General features: G+C 39.0%; 1 protein-coding gene across 1 annotated transcript; it reads left to right on the top strand.

Moving 5' to 3' along the window:
- The first annotated feature begins 8,758 nt into the window (after positions 1 to 8,758).
- cmas (cytidine monophosphate N-acetylneuraminic acid synthetase) lies at positions 8,759 to 17,370 on the top strand. The gene is made up of 9 exons (XM_023965884.1): positions 8,759 to 9,064; positions 10,080 to 10,222; positions 10,301 to 10,456; positions 13,592 to 13,725; positions 13,797 to 13,891; positions 14,001 to 14,172; positions 14,249 to 14,414; positions 15,743 to 15,985; positions 16,699 to 17,370. Exons 1-9 carry the CDS (start codon positions 8,865 to 8,867, stop codon positions 16,764 to 16,766), a joined length of 1,377 nt encoding a protein of 458 aa, XP_023821652.1. The 5' UTR covers positions 8,759 to 8,864; the 3' UTR covers positions 16,767 to 17,370.
- The last annotated feature ends 115 nt before the right edge of the window (positions 17,371 to 17,485 follow it).

Raw genomic sequence — 17,485 nt, 5'->3', positions numbered from 1 at the left:
GACCGAACAAGCTGATCAGGAAGGCAGGTTCTGTCATTGGCTGCAAACTAGAATCATTTGAAGCAGTGATAGAGAGGAGGTCACTGAACAAGATCTTATCCATCGTGGACAACCCAGACCGTCCTCTCCATCCTATTGTGGACAAACAGCGGAGCTCCTTCTCTAGGAGGCTCAGACATCTCCACTCCAAACCTGCCCGGTACCAGAAATCCTTCCTACCCAATACAATTCAACCTATACAATAACTCACAGTGTGTCAAATCAAATCAAATCAAAACTTTTTTTATAAAGCACTTTTCATATAAAAGTATCAGGTCACAACTGAGGAAGCACCGGGAATAAAAGTAAAAATGAGAATGAAAAAGTAAACATATTGATAAAAACAAAAAAACACTGAAATAAGGTAAATTAAAATAACGTGTTAAAAATCTAGTTCAAGTTCATAAAACAAGATAAAATGGATAAATGAATAAATACATGCAAACAAATAAACAACCAACTAAATAAACAAAAAGTGATAAAACAAATTAGCTAAAAGGTTAAACAGATGGGTCTTGAGTCTTTTCTTAGAAGCATTAATGCTCTCTGCGGCTCTCAGGTCCTCTGGCAGACTGTTCCATAAACTGATGACTTTTGCACATTGTTACTTGTTTGTAAATAGTCTTTAAATTCTACCAGCTTAATTGTTTACATTTATGCTACATTTTTGTTTGTTTTTTTATATAATTCTATTTGCTCTTTTGTTTACTTGCTATGGTAACGCACAATAATCCCACGTGTGGGATCAATAAAGTAATTCTGATTCTGATTGTGAATTCTTTCTATTTTGAGTGCAAAATATATTTTTGAGCACACAAAATGTTAAACATTTTTGGCTAAAAACAGTTGAGTGTTGCACTTGAAATAATGACACAAAAATCCCTCCATACTATGAAACTAAAGAACCTGTGTGATTAATATGACGAAAATATACTTAAGAGAAAACCTGTAAGGATGAAAATAAATTGGGAAGTCAATCAAATCAAATGTACTTAATATTAAAAGTGTTATATAAATAACGATTGATTTTATTATTTTATTGTCATCTTTCTTGGACTCACAGACTGTGAATTACATCTGCACACGAACAGGGCTCAAATAACAGCAACACAAGTACACACAAAGCATACAAGGGGTAAGAAGTGCTGTGGAGGAGTTACACTGCTCTGTTACTCAATATATCATAGAGGAACATGTATACTAAATTTATTTTTATTTTTGAGGGGGAAAAAGATGATAAGAAAGAAAATCTAAAATGACTCTGAAACTGGTCTGTACTCCAGTAGATTGCGGACGTGCGCCTGAAGGTTGTTCCAATCAAACCAACAAAGCAACAGCAGTCCTTTTAAAGGTTGGTCAGCACAAACTCCTCAATTTTCCTCACAAGCTGCGGGGCTTCAAAAGATCAGATGTCCTCCCCAAAGCGATGCCAGGACAGGGAGAATGCCGCCTCCCCCATGAAGAAGGCCAGTGGGAGGCACGTGGCGGCTCTGATTCTGGCGCGAAAAGGCAGCAGCAAGGGGATCCCGCTGAAGAACATCAAGAAGCTCGCCGGCGTCCCGCTCATTGGCTGGGTGCTGCGGGCTGCGCATGACTCCGGCTTGTTTGACAGGTACAGAACACGACAAAAAACTGTCCTTTTTTTTTTATGAACAAAGGCCTGAAAATATCTGAATATCATTTCACTCATAAAAAATTATTTGAAGACAAAATCCATCCATCTGTTTCCTCAAAAACAGTCAATCACCCTTTCATGTAAAATGTGGTCTTCAGTTCCATCAAGAAGTCCTTTTCTATTCCATCAAGGCCAGTGCTGAGAGCAGAGTCTGTACTGTTTCTGGATAGGTTTTAATTCGCTTAAGAGCCAAAAATGTCTGTTTGAGACATGAAGTTGAGGCAGTCATATACCGAATGTCGAGAAATGTTTTCTGTATTCCTGAAACTTCTGTTCAGTCAGAAGGTCTGAATACTGTGATGTTGCCTAAGGCTGCTAGAAAGCCCTGCTGACACCACCTCAAAATCTGATTGGTTGAAGAAGAAATCAATGACCGATGGGGACAAGTGTGACATGGTATTTCATAAATGACATTGCATTTCCTATATTGCTCAATCTTGTCTCTTGGATAAACTAGTACAGGGGTGGTTGCTGACACCACCTCAAAATCTGATTGGTTGAAAGTTATCAATGACTGACATTGATTTTGCTTTAGGAGACCTGCACAACTCTTGCGTAATGCCCTGGGGACATGAAAATAAAAGTGCATAGGAAACCAACTCACACAGAACAATACTTATCATGGACATCAGAACCCACTACCACTCGCAAAATATGTGTAGTAAGAACTTTATTTGACCCTACAGAACTGGTAACGGACGGGGAGGACAAAACGGAAGAGAAGAAATGCATACAAAATGCACTAACCAGGTGTCAGTATCCTCAATGGGTCTTAAAAAAAGGACAAAAACAGGTGGAGCAGAGGAAATACAAGGAAACTGAGAAGAAGAAACAAAGAAGACAGAGAACAAATGAATGGTTAATTTGCCATACATCAGAGGAGTAACAGAACGCATCCAAAGGGCCATGAAAAAACATCACATCAGCACCCAGTTAAACTGTATAAAAAACTCAGGTAACTACTAGTTCAGAAGTGGCGAACAACTTTGACACCAAGAACTGAAATTTTTAACTGTGAGAGTCAAAGAGCCACACCACACACTGACCTGCCAAGGCATACACACACTAACACGCAATTAAAGCTGTATTATTTTCTATAAAACACTCTCCCTCACTCTCCCTACAACACAACAGCAAGTATTGCACTTGTGTTTCAAGGAAAGTGTCCACACTCAGTGCACAGTTCAAATGCAGCTTAGCTAGATTTACACAGCGACTACCCTGGAGGTCAGATAACCCCTCCACACACACACAGGCACCTCTCTCTGATTTCATACACACACACACACACACACACTATCTCTCTATCTCACTCTTTTCTCTACCTCTCTCTGACACACACAACTACTCAGTGACGTGCGGTACGGTTAATGGCTGGTGAGGCACTGACTCCTCTGAAGTCCGATTCACGATGACAAGAAACACATTAAATACATTACATTTCAGGTGTGTGTGGCATAAATTAAAATTTGACCTTCAGTAAAAATGTTTTACTTTTAAACTAATGATTGACTTTTGCATGAAAAACTGATAATTGATGGAATATTAAAAAATTCACACAAGCATGCTCAGTCAGGTGTGTTTTCCAAACTACGTTTAGAATTTCTCACCTTGCTGCAGTGATGGATGATGGTCTCAGTGGGATTTCTCTTGTTTCTAGTGATCCTCTGCTAATCAGGTTTATATTCAGTCGTAGCCTCTCCAATCAGTTCCTTTACGTGAGTGTCGGTCAGAACGGACCGATGCTTTGATTTCACGTGTTTTAAGGGAATGAACCAGGCCTCACAGACGCATATTGATGAGAACGTCAACAGCAGCTTGAGCATCGGGCATTTTTCTGTTGGCACAGTCCTCCAAAACGTAACAGGGCCTTCTTTCAAAGAGATTTCAGCTCAATCATCTCCGGTTCGCTCGCTGCCTCATTAGTGACAAGCGGGGATCTCAGGCAGTCAGTCTCTGCATTAAAGGATCCATGAGAAAAGTGATCTGCGTTCGTTTCTGCTGCAGGTCCTTAAACCCCAAAGAAAAGTTTCCGTCCAGCAAGCAGCGTCACATTCTGCGCTTTATATATTTGGATTGCAGCTTTCTGCTGTGAGCTCCACAAAGAAAGGAAGTAAGATGATTACTGTTTTGAATGTGCACTTTGAAAAGCTTCAACTTGTTAATAAAGGAGACAATTTGTGTCAGATAAGGAAGTGACTAGCCATTCCATTCAGTAAAAAAGGAAGAATCTTCCCATTCTTCCAGATACGTCCTGTGTTCATCTTTATACTTCGCCGTTTTGACCATCAGGGTAACAGTCTGCACGCACATGAAATGTTTATTAATTTTTTCCGGCATTGGGCGTAACCCGCGCAAATGATTGGGGGTCACGTATGTGTCGGGAACAGCATCAAACACACACACTGCCAAATTATTTTTATCATTGTTTATTATTTATTTTTAATACCCTGTGATGGATTTAAGTGTGGTTTAAGAGGGAAATAACTATGAAATGAAGCACAGTATAGACAACATAGTAATGACCCAACTGGTACGTCACTGTAGCGGGGAGACAAGAGCCGAGCTGCTAATTGATTGGCTGCATTGGAGAACTGTCCACGCCCCATACACAGCTCGACAACAGTCTCAGAGAGGGAGAAGTACACAGAGTAGCAGATAGCACATTCTCCTCTCCAGCACCAAAACACATGTAATTGCGCACACCCCAAACAGCCAAACAGCATGGACTTGAGTTCTGCTCACAGCCCCCTCACTCTTGGTGAGGAACTTTACAATTCTTTACAATTACAGTTAAGTAGGCTTTGCTCAGTTTGACGTTCTCATAGCCGGATGTCTGATCGGAGGGCTGCGGAAACGAGATCCTCAAAATGGTTTGCTTTAGGTTGAGAACATAAATGATCCTTAATACTTTCATTTAATGACTGGTAGAATATCCCTTTGAGTGTGGTGTCGGGCCAGTCTGCCTCAACCGCCAGAATCCAAAAATCTATTACGTGGTCATTTATCGAATGGTTGCGTTGCTTGAGGCTAAGCAACCGTCCGATGGCTTCTTCCTGCTTGCGTGGCTGGTCAAACACCAGACAAAACTCCCCAATGAATCGGTCGAACGGTAAATGAGAAATAGGTTGACCGGCCAGAAAGGCTTGAGCTCACTGAAGCTCTTTATTCCGAAGAGTGTTAACGATTAGAGTGATTTTGCCGTGCTCGGTTTGGTAGTACTTGGGTGCTTGTTGAAAGAGGAGTTGACATTGTAGTAAAAATCCTCCGCAGGCTTCGAAATCTCAGATCTACCACACCAGACAAGACCCAAGGTGTAGGCTGTGCAAAGAGGCGCCTGAAACAATCCAGCACATAACTGCAGGGTGTAAAATGCTGGCAGGGAAAGCATACATGGAGCGCCACAATCAAGTGGCTGGAATAATATACAGGAACATGTGTACAGAATATGGACTGGAAACCCCAAGGTCAAAATGGGAATCACCTCCGAAGGTGGTAGAGAATGAGAGGGCAAAGATCCTGTGGGACTTCCAGATCCAGACTGATAGGATGGTAATGGCGAACCAACCAGACATTGTAGTGGTGGATAAAAAACAGAGGAAAGCCGTTGTGGTGGATGTGGCAGTGCCAAGCGATGGGAACATCAGGAAGAAGGAACATGAGAAACTGGAGAAATACCAGGGACTCAGAGAAGAACTGGAGAAAGCATGGAAAGTGAAGGTGACAGTGGTGCCTGTGGTAATTGGAGCACTGGGGGCAGTAACCACCAAGCTGGAGGAGTGGCTACAACAGATACCTGGAAAGACCTCAGACCTCTCAGTCCAGAAAAGCGCAGTGCTAGGAAAAACCAAGATACTGCCCAGGACCCTCAAGTTCCCAGGCCTCTGGTAGAGGACCCGAGCTTGGAGGAGAAACCACCCGCCCGCGGAGGGTGAGAGGGGCGTTTGTTTTATATATATATATATACCGTAATTTCCAGACTAGAGAACGCAGCTGATTATAAGCCGCACCCATTAAGTTTTCTAAAGGATAAAACATTTTATACATACATAAGCCGCACCTGTCTATAAGCCGCATGTGTCCACATTGAAACGTGTTGTAGATTGAGGATGTGTATGTACCGTAACAGCGACACCGTAACTCCTGCTGCTTCATCACCGCTTCGTCACAGCGGTGATCACACATCCCTCACCGTCACAGCTCTGTTCCAAACAGTGCCGGCAGTAACACAGCAGCAATATGGTAGTAACAGCACTAACAGGGCTGGTTAAAAAAAACATCCCGGTAAAAGTCACTGAGAGCAGCAGTAACTTATAGATGGGCGCGCCTCCTGTGCACTGAAACCATGGAAGTCTTCCTCCTCAGTGTTGGATTCGAACAGCATCAGTTTTCTTCGCCACACTCTCTGTGTCTCCTTCTTGTCACTTTCAGTGTCACTCTCATCCTGAGGGAAATTCACTCCTGAGTTTGCGCTCTCCTCTCTGTCACACAGCAAACCGGCTTTTCTAATCCCATTGGTGATGGTGGATTATTTCACACTGCTTTTAACTTGAAGGCTTCGTCATCTGCATTTCTTCCTGCATTTTTCATGATGAGGGTCTGTTCGTGCTATCCCTTCACAAAGCGGGAATTTACATTAAACTTGCATCTTCCTCGACACATTAACCATATTCCCCTTGTCTCACTCTTCCCCTTTCTGCTCGAGCGCCCCTAGCGGCCGTTAGAAAAAATGCATTAAAAAAGCAAAAAATGCACACATTAGCCGAATCATTGAATAAGACGCAGGGTTGAAAGCGTGTGACAAAAGTAGCAGATTATAATCCGAAAATTACGGTGTATATATAAATGTTTTTCTTGTTTCTGTTTTTTTTATTAGTTTTGTACATTTTGTTTTTCACTAAATTGATATTGTTGTATCAATGTAACCGACAGCAGGAGGGGGTGGGGGACTGGGTTCTGAATTTGTTTCTATTATGCTTAAAATTGAAAGCTCAATAAATATAGAGAACACTAAGAGTTAGATTGAATTTATGGATAAATAGATGTAGAAGGAGCCTAGACTTGAACTTTTGGAAGCTCTGTTTTCTATTTAACTTGTTTTTTCTGTGTTATGTTTTGAACTTTTGAGCATTTTTTATTTATTTATTTAAAAAATGAGCTGTTATAATCTGTTGTAAACCAAACTCAAGCTGAAATCATCAAATGTTCAGTAAACAGAAACTGTTCAAGGCCTGGGAGTTTGAACTCAAGGTGTGGATCTATGTGCTTTTGTAATATCTGCTGTTTGCTCAGGTGAAAATGCTCCAGGGTTGCCGGTGTGCCGGTTTTCTTCAGGAAGATTAGCTGCAGTTAGTGATGCACAATAATGACTTTTTACCACCGATACCTGATTTTTTTTTTTAATAATTAAGAAAAAAAATTAATTAAAGGATTAAAGGATTTTTTTTATTAAAAGTACAAAGTAACAGCGAATGGCTCTTATAGATTCAACAAATTTGCAGAATTGGTTTTTCCTGCAAATAAATCGAACAACAGATTATACAAACACATTATTAGCCTTTTCAGTCTGCCATACGTCTGTGAACAGAGAGTGCATTTCAATGGTCAGAACAAATACTAAGACTTTAACTTAAATAGCAATGTAATAAGTACATTTTTCAATACAAATGTGGTCCGATATAGTAACATGAAAAATAAATTGTTGCTCACAGAAATAAACTTAAAAAAACAACAAGTATTTCACAAACCAGAATGACAAAAAGAAATAAACCACCACAATTACATTTCATTCTTTTTCCTTAACTGTGGTTGGATCAATGGGAGATTTTTCCTGACAAGTAGCCTCTCTGCTTTTTGACAGGTCAGCTGTTGATTTTTTTTCACCCAGCACATTTTACGGTGGCCCAGAAGGGTCACAACACAACACATTAACTTACTACGCGACACATTAACTCACAACACAACATATTAACTTAACACACAACACATTAACTCGCAACACATCACATTAACTTAACACACAACACATTAACTTACTACACAACACAGTAACTCACAACACAACATATTAACTTAACACACAACACATTAACTCACAACACAACATATTAACTTAACACACAACACATTAACTCATAACACAACACATTAACTTAACACACAACACATTAACTTACTACGCAACACATTAACTCACAACACAACACATTAACTTAACACACAACACATTAACTTACTACGCAACACATTAACTCACAACACAACATATTAACTTAACACACAACACATTAACTTACTACGCAACACAGTAACTCACAACACAACACATTAACTTAACACACAACACATTAACTTAACACACAACACATTAACTTAACACACAACACATTAACTCGCAACACAACACATTAACTTAACACACAACACATTAACTTAACACACAACACATTAACTCGCAACACAACACATTAACTTAACACACAACACATTAACTTACTACGCAACACAGTAACTCGCAACACAACACATTAACTTAACACACAACACATTTACTCACAACACAACACATGCATAACAATGTGAAAAACTAAAGCATTGTATTATTTCACTGTGGTAATGTACAGAAACATAATAAGACAGAACAATATGTATGGTCCTGACTCCTGTACTTAATAAAAAACCTGTAAGGATGAAAATAAAATGGGAGGTCAATAAAATCGACTATACGTGATATAAAGTGTTACATAAATAAAGACTGATTTGATTATTTTGTTGTCATCTTTCAAGGACACAGGCTGTGAATTACATCTGCACACGCTTGATTTAAAAATGACAGCAACACAACACAAGTACACACAAAGCATACAAGGGGTTAAAAGTGCTGTGGAGGAGTTACACTGCTCTGTTACTCAATATATCAGAGAGGAATACGTGTACTAAATGTATTTTTTTATTTCTGAGGGCCAAAAAGATGATAAGAAAGAAAATCTAAAAAGACTCTCAAACTGTGGTCTGCACTCCGAGCCAGTAGGTGGCGCCTAAAGGTTGTTCCAATCAAACCAACGAAAAGAAGAAGCAGCAGCCCGTTGAAGGGCTTGTCAGCACAAACTCCTCAATTTTCTTCACAAGCTGCGGGGCTATAAAAGATCGGATGTCCTCCCCAAAGCAACCCCTCGACGAGGAGCAAGGCGGCCCCCACATGAAGAAGGCTAGGGGGAGGCACGTGGCGGCGCTGATTCTGGCGCGAGGAGGCAGCAAGGGGATCCCGCTGAAGAACATCAAGAAGCTCGCCGGCGTCCCGCTCATTGGCTGGGTGCTGCGGGCTGCGCATGACTCCGGCTTGTTTGACAGGTACAGAACACGACAAAAAAAACTGTTTCTATTGTCGTTTACGTCGACTATTGCACGTTTGATAACGTTTAATTAATGTTCATTGATTCTGTCTGTGTTGGCGTCTGTCCCACAAAATGGAACACAAACGTTGTGGTTCTGAAATGTATTGCTTTGTGCAGAAAATGGCAGTTTTCTTTGTAAAGGTGGACCTTTCTCTCTGTCTTGGTGTTCTGTGTTTCTGGTTTAAAATGTGCAGTATTTTTTCAGGATGTTTTAAAGGTCAATCATCCAGCTGCTTGCCACAGCTGTCGAACCAATTACTTAATAATAATAATAATAAAAAAGGCACTGTGGGAAATGTGTGACGTCGACATTTCCCCCTTTAATCTTTTTTCTATGATCCTTTTTTGATATGGTTAAAAAGAGAGCAGACTCGAAATGAAAGAGAAAAGGTTTAACTCTAAATGTAACAAACAAAATGACAAAAAGGGAAAATAAATTTACGAGCATAGCTTAAAAAAAGAAACTTCACCAGTTCCTAATTCCTGTGATCCTTTTCAAATGTTTTAAAAACAGACTAAAGACTTAAAATACAACGATTATAAGTTTAACTCCGCAATGACAAAGAAATATGACGTAGCAATAAATGTGCTAGCTTGACTGTAAAAGTGAGCCTACAGCAGTTTTCTTCTTTTCTTTATTCTTTGATATCATTTAAAAGGAGGAATAGACTCCAAATTAGATGAAGTTTAACATGCTTTTCTGCAACTATGCAACAAACAGAATGAAAGAAAAATGTGACCCAACAACAAATGTACTTGCTGACTGCAAAAGTGAACCTGCAACAGACGTAAAATATGTGAAGTATGTAACGTGTGTGTGATGGTTGTGAAAACGAGAGTCTGAAGCCGGATAGACTTTTTTTTTTTTGAAACGGTAAATCTATATTTGTAATTCACACAAATTATTATAATTACACAGCTGTTTAATTATAACAAAGCTACAGCAGGGATCTTTTTGGTTTTGTGTTTAGCGTGTGGGTATCAACCGACCATGACGAGATTGCCAAAGTTGCCGAATCCTTTGAAGCCAAAGTACATAGAAGAAGCCTGGAAGTCTCCAAGGATTCCTCTACGTCTCTGGAAGCCATTCAGGAGTTTGTCAAGGATCATCCAGGTAAAGGGGGGGGGGGGGGATTTTACCTGGCGCTTTGTGCTAGCTACCCTTAAAAATGGCCTCCTTCTGTTTTGGTAGACGTGGACGTGGTCTGTAACATCCAGGCTACATCCCCGTGTCTGCATCCGGATCACCTGAGCGAGGCCTTGAAGTTGATAACGGAGGACGGTTACGACTCGGTCTTCTCGGTGGTCAGGAGGCACCAGTTCCGCTGGAAGGAGGTCAAGAAAGGAGGCGAGTTGACTGAAGTTACTAGCTCCTGTCTGCTCTTGTCAGGACTAAAGCTGCTCTAGACTGCAGGGATGGAGTAGACCTACTGTCACAGAGCAAACCAGTCGTGGTTCCTTTAACATTGGGGGTTGGGTCATTTAGACCCACTAGACAGTGCGCTGAACTTTTTTCTTCAATGATTTGTGATCTTTACTGGTGTCTAAAATAAGACTCCAGACAAAATAAGAAAGTTTTTTTTTTTTTTTATAACTTAAGTTTATTTTTCTTTTTTGTTAACAAGATATAAGACACTTGAACATGACATCAAACGAATTGAATCTTACAAAGAGAAGAAAACGAAAGAAAAAGAATGATAATAACTAAAAATAAATAGATAAAAAAGACAAGAAAATAAAAAAAGAAAATTGAACACGTCAGCCACCATTCCAGAAATGTAAACACGTTATACATTGGCCTGTGAGTTTTTATATACAGTCCATTTGTCCCATTTTTCCTTAAAATGTCTTTCTCTCAATCTTAAAGCAAAAGTCATCTTTTCCATAATATAAATCTCCTCCACTATTTCAGTCCAGTCTGTAATGGTTGGTGGTTCTGGCTTAAGCCATCTTCTGGTTATTGCTTTCCTTGCTGCAATCAGGAATATTTTCACCAAATACTGATCTTGAGAAATGACTGTTTCAGAAATGTTGCCCAGATGTAATACTATCTGCTTGAAGGGGATTGTGTAGCGCAAAGCGTTTAAGAAATGATCAATGGAATGCCAAAATGGTCCTATTTGCGAACAGTTCCAGAAGATATGAGAATGATTTGCCTTTACTGCACCACACTGTCTCCAACACATCTGTGGATTTGCTGATAGTTTACTTTTAATTGAAGGTGTAATAAAGAAACGCATGAGGTTTTTCCAATTAAATTCCCTCCATTTCATTGATGTGGTAGAGGACTGAGTTGATGCACATGTTGAATACCATTCTTTCTCTGAAATAGTGATGGACATTTCTTTTTCCCACTTTTCTTTAACATATAAAGTTGTGTTTTTCTGACATGAAATGAGGCTGTGGTACAGTTTAGAGATCATTTTGGATGTTTTGTGCTGGTACGCTCCAATTACTACCTCTAAGACTGGGATTTGTTCACTCCCCTCTTCTGATCTAATTGCTTTGTTAAAATCCTTTCTTGAAATGCATGATAAAGGTCTGTTACGAGGTCAAAAGCTATTTAAAAGAAGTAAATCCTTTATCGCAGTTTAGTCCAATCTGGGGTAACCAGCTTTTTTTTACCAGAAAGAATGGATACAACATTTAAAACGTGGGCATCCAAAGGACTTGGAACAATTAGAGATTTGTACCAATCACTGTCAGATACCTTTATGTCCTTTGAGGAACTAAAATTTATGTACAACCTGGATTAAAAAAAAAACACTACTTTAAATATCTTCAGTTAAGAAGCTTTGTGAGTGCAAACCAAAAGAATCTTAACACAATTCCTCTTCCACAGTTGGAAACCCAGATAATTAAAAAACAAATGAAGAAAAGCCATAATTTCTGACCTCTATAACTTGTATCAGGGGTGGCGAACAACTTTGACACGAAGAACCGAATTCTTTCACTGAGAGTCAAAGAGCCACACCACACACTGACCTGCCAGGACGTACACACACACACAAACACGCAATTAAAGCCGTATTATTTTCCATAACACACTCCTCTCCCTACAACACAACAGCAAGTTGTGCAATATTCCCCAATTCCCATGAGTCTTAGGGGCTGAAGGTATATACACAGTATATAGAAAATATGAGACGCAAAGATCCGCATGCTTATTGGCCGAGAGCCGCGTGTTCACTACCCCTGACTTATATCTTATACATTAGAGAATTCAAATGGTAAATTAAAATCGTGGAATGATGACTTGTCACTAAGTATTAATGAAAATGATTGGACAAGGACATGTTGTAAAGTTCATTCTATGTCTATTAACAGTCGACTGAGAATACTGCAATTTGAATGGTTAATGCGTTTTATATACTACACCAGTGCAACTAAATAAATATAAGAACATACCAGATGTTTGTGCAAAACATTGTATATGGGGGTGTCCCCCAAAAAGCCTTACCTTATTTCTTTTGGCAATGCATCCAGTGAAGCATAATTGTAGAAAAAAAGAGGGCACATTTATTGATATCAGCTTGTCAACGGCTAAAAGGTGTATTGCACAAGCTTGAAAAATTAGACCTGGCCTATCATAAACCGCTGGCTAAAACAAATGTATTGCCTTCCTTTAGAAAGAATAACATATATATTGGTAAAAGCAAACACCTATTTCAGGAAATTTGGAGACCCTTTATGATTTGATTTGATATTTTTATTTTAATTTGATTTATTTCAAGCATTTGTTGTCAAAGCAATAAAGAATTGACACATATTTATCAAACTCATTACAGAAATGTTGAATTGCATAGATTAAAAGGAGAAAATAAAACGAGACACTTGAATCACATTTGCTTAATTAAATACAGTGGTCATTAACTAAAGTCAAGTAGAGCTTGATTTATAGCTTGAAAAGGAATGGGAAGAAGAGAATTTATATAATCCCACCCTTACCTTTTTCAATTGTATTCAAAATTTAGACCTAACGGATGATTCAACAGATATTTTATTTCAACTGCATGGAATTTTGTAACCTCACCTTAAAAACCTTTAAGGAGTGCTGTGATTGTATCAGATCAGAAAAGCAATGTTCATTCTTGTTCTTTTTTTTTTTTTTGTAATTATAATTTTTGTTTGTTTGTCTGTAGATACTTGTTTTAAAAAAAATGTGGTAGAATAGTTTTTTCTTTTCTTTCTTCCTTCATTTTTTCCATCTTTTTTTTTGTAAGGAAAACGTAATTAGTATTATTGAAGTTGCTGTGTTGTCATGACTCTTTCTTTAATAAAAAGTTGTGAGGGGGGGGGGGAAGAGAAATGTTCTAAACATTTGTTTATACAGAAGTAGTGACTTACAGGGAACGTTGGTTGAAATCAGATTTTCAAACTTTACATTAAAGAAACCTAAAAAGTGACACGATGGATTTTCTTTTTTTAATTTTATTTACTCATTTATTTTAACACTGGGCCTCCTGAAAACCTTTCTCCTCAGGCTCTGAGGTAACGGTGCCGTTGAACCTGGACCCTAAGAACCGTCCTCGACGCCAGGACTGGGACGGGGAGCTGGTTGAGAACGGCTCCTTTTATTTTGCCACCACCAGCCTGATCGAGAAAGGGTTATTGCAGGTGAGCGATGGGTGCGGCGTTCTCTGTGTAGCGGCAGAGAAGACGCTGAGGTCTGTCTGTCCACCTCTCAGGGGGGGAAGATGGCCTATTATGAGATGGAGCCACAGTACAGCATAGACATCGACATCGACATTGACTGGCCGGTGGCTGAGCAGAGGGTGCTGAGGTGAGACGGAAGATCTGAGCTGCTGTAGGATTTCTTGGTTTACTGTCGGTAGGGTCAAATGAATAACTTTTCCTCCAGTTCTCAGGTTCGCATGTCTGTTTTCCTACAGGTATGGTTACTTCGGTAAGGTCCCGCCCGAGGTTGTGCGCCTGATGTTCTGCAAGCTGTCTGGATGTTTGACAGACGGGAGGATCACTATCTCCAGTTCTGAAAAGGAGATGGTGTCCTTCCACATCAGAGATATGGAGGGTCTGCGGATGCTGAAGAGCGAAAAGGTGGAGGTGAGTTGCTCCGCCTGCAGACGCCGTCTGCGGCTTCTGCATCAGACGAGCTCATGCGCAACCCTCCTGCCTGCAGGTGGTTCTACTGAACTGCAGTCAGGACCCCATTGGGAAGTCGCTGGTGGAAAAACTGAGGGAAAGGACGGGGTGTCAGGTCCTGACGGTGGGAAAGAAGCCGCTGGAGGACCTGCAGCCATTCCTGAAGAAGAAGAAGCTGGAGTGGAAAGATGTGGCGTACATGGGTATGACTACTTCATGCTAGTTTTCTATAAATATGCTCTACAGACCAAAAGTTTGGACACACCTTCCCATTCATTTGAATGAGAAGGTGTGTCCAAACTTTTGGTCTGTAGTGCATATTCGTTTAAATATTATTGTAACAAACCAACATCTAACCTAATTTTTGAAAATTATTGCTAAAAGATTTTATATATTAAAACATGTCTTTAAAAAATGACTTCAAAGGGCTTTATATTAAACAATTATGACAAAAAATTAAAAAATATTAAAAATAGTGTCATAAAAATTAAAACTTTGTATAAATGTAAAGGGAGCCAAAAATCTAACCTTGGGGAACTCCATATTTAATATTTGACTTGTATGTATTTGTTCTGGCATCTATTTTGACCTTTTGGTTGTTGTTTTTTTAATGTTTTCTGATTTTATGAAATATTTTAACCAAACAAACTAAATGATATCAAAGGTTACACGTTAAGATTTAGATTATGTTATGTAACGAGAGAAGTAGACACAGGCAGAGCCTAGAGTTAAACCTTGAAGAACTTTAATATTTGATTTGCTTTACTTTGTGCTGTCCTTTTTTTTTTGGAACTTTTTATTTTTTTATATTTAAGATTTTATCAAATTATTTTCAGAAAATGAATTGAACAAAAAACTGTAGTAAGAATATTGAGATTTAGATTATATCTTTTTTTTTTTAAAGGAAATCTCCCCATATATACAGTACACACCTCATTCAAAGAGTTTTCTTTATTTTTTATGACTATGAAAATTGTAGATTCACACTGAAGGCATCAAAACTGTGAATTAACACATGTGGAATTATATACATAACAGGAAAGTGTGAAATGTCATATTGTAGGTTCTTCATAGTAGCCACCATTTGCTTTGATTACTGCTTTGTATACTCTTGGCATTCTCTTGATGAGCTGCAAGAGGTAGTCACCTGAAATGTTTTTCACTTCACAGGTGTGCCCTGTCAGGTTTAATAAGTGTGATATGTTGCCTTAAATTATACTGTATTCATCCCACAATGGGGAAATTTGTTCTCTGCCTTTGACCCATCCCCTGGGGGAGCGGTGAGCTGCAACCGAAGCGCGGTCGGGAGGCAGTAGCGTTAAGAGTCTTGCCAAACTCAAGCTGAAATCATCAAATGTTCAGTATTCAGAAACTGTTCAAGGCCTGAGAGTTTAAACTCAAGGTGTGGATCTATTTGCTTTAGTATTTTCTGCTGTTTGCTCAGGTAATAATGCTCCAGGGTTGCCGGTGTTCAGAAAGATTATCTTCCGTCGAACGTTTTGAGTGCAAGCTTGTTGGTTTACCTTCCCAGGTAATGACGGAGCAGATGCCGACTGCCTGAACCAGTCGGGCCTGAGTGCGGTGCCTGGAGATGCGCCTGCGGAGGCTGTGAAGGCTGCGAAGTACAGCTGCCATCACACCACAGGAAACGGCGCCGTGAGGGAGTTTGCAGAGTACATTGTTCGGAAGAAACAAGAGGCCATGTCCAAGAAGCAGCAAGTTCCCGCGGACGGCCTTGACTCCGGTTATGTAACGAATTCTTCGGGCTCTCAAAGTAAGGCATCAGTGTTTTCCAAGTGAACGAACTACACAAGCCTTAACATTTATCAATAAGATGATTCACTCGAAGCTACATATACACTGGACCAGCAGGGAGGGTGTTCTTCTACTGTTAACTATATCATGTCTGCAACCTACGTACAGTTGGACGAGGTTTAGTGTGAAATGTTGCAGCGGTGCAACACTCAGAAAACTCACTCCAGGCTTCTTTATTCAAAGTTCTATTCTGATTATTTAAAAGCCTTGGTGTCGGAAACATCATGTCATATCCATATGTCACTATCAATTCAAATTATTCATCAAAGTTTAACCTGTTTTTAATTTAACAATCATTCTGTAGCATTTGAGTATTGAAAGTAGGGCCCAAAAACGGTTAAAAAATGTACACGTTTTGATTGGAAGTGGTCACTTGACCGCCTGTTGCCGGGGGCGATATGAACGTAGCTTCAGAAGAAATGTCCCTTTTTTAGTTAATTTTCTCCACATTCAAATATGAATCATAACTTTAAATCAAAATAATCTTAAACTTTGAATTCTTCCAGGTTACCTCATGTTTACATCTCAACCAATTGAATTTACATTTGAAAAGGCTAATATTCCAACATCAAAAGTGAACGTCTTTTATGCAAGTTTCATGTTAGACAGGTTGGGCATGTTGGACTCCTTGATCCAATTAATGACTTTCTTTTTATGTGTGTTTTCTTTCAGGTGAAAGTGAATTTTCACTGTCAGGTGAAGCAATTAACTACTGTGGAGTCCTACAACACCCACGTTAAACAGACTGCAATCGTTTTTGGGGGACAAATCTGAAGAAAATCTGTCTTGGTGTAAGTAAAAGATGTTTGTTGAAGTATAAAGTTATTGTTTTCCCAGCCTAAGTTTATTGATAGTTTCCCTTCTGGTTTTCCTTACCTCCAAAGTTAAAAAGAAAAAACGCATTTTTTATCACCAAATATTTGAGGTATTGAATACATTATTTTTGTATTTACAGCATGTTATATAACTAAGAAAGCATTAATTTGAATATCTGAATTGTGCCAACTTGATGCCTAAATGTGACTTGAATAATTGAGAGGTAAAACGATAAATTAAGAAGTAAAGGAAGTTTCTTTTTTGCCTGGATTTGGGTTGAAACTGTTTTCAATCTTTTTGCACCAACTCTCTTCAATGTTGTTAACGCATCAGAAATCAGATGCCAGGACTTTAGGTTATCTTGGAACATAATTGTGGTGGGATTAAAGCACTAGTTACCTACAAACTTTATTTTTTTTTTCTAAAACATAAGAAGAAAAATAAGTCTGACTTTTGTGAATGATTAAGTAATTGTCTGCTTGCTCAATAGTTATTTAATCATTTATATTGAAATAAACTGAATTGAAATAAAAAAAATCTCAAGTTGTTGTTCTTTTATTTTTATTTAGCAACATAAATTTTGTACAAACACTATCACAAAGCATACGATTCACAACTAGTGACTCTGTGATGTAGAGTAATG

Source organism: Oryzias latipes, chromosome 18 (genome assembly GCF_002234675.1).
Source record: "Oryzias latipes chromosome 18, ASM223467v1".
Taxonomy (NCBI): Eukaryota; Metazoa; Chordata; class Actinopteri; order Beloniformes; family Adrianichthyidae; genus Oryzias; species Oryzias latipes.
The sequence above is the reverse complement of the archived record's forward strand: the minus strand, read 5'-3'. Positions and strand labels throughout refer to the sequence as shown.

What these genes read in the sequence shown, in the direction of transcription:
- cmas (XM_023965884.1), top strand. Translation starts at nt 8,865, where the DNA reads ATGTCCTCCCCAAAGCAACCCCTCGACGAGGAGCAAGGCGGCCCCCAC. An exon ending in GTTTGTCAAGGATCATCCAG is followed by an intron (nt 10,223 to 10,300) that starts GTAAAGGGGGGG and finishes CTGTTTTGGTAG; the next exon opens with ACGTGGACGTGGTCTGTAAC. An exon ending in GAATTCTTCGGGCTCTCAAA is followed by an intron (nt 15,986 to 16,698) that starts GTAAGGCATCAG and finishes GTTTTCTTTCAG; the next exon opens with GTGAAAGTGAATTTTCACTG.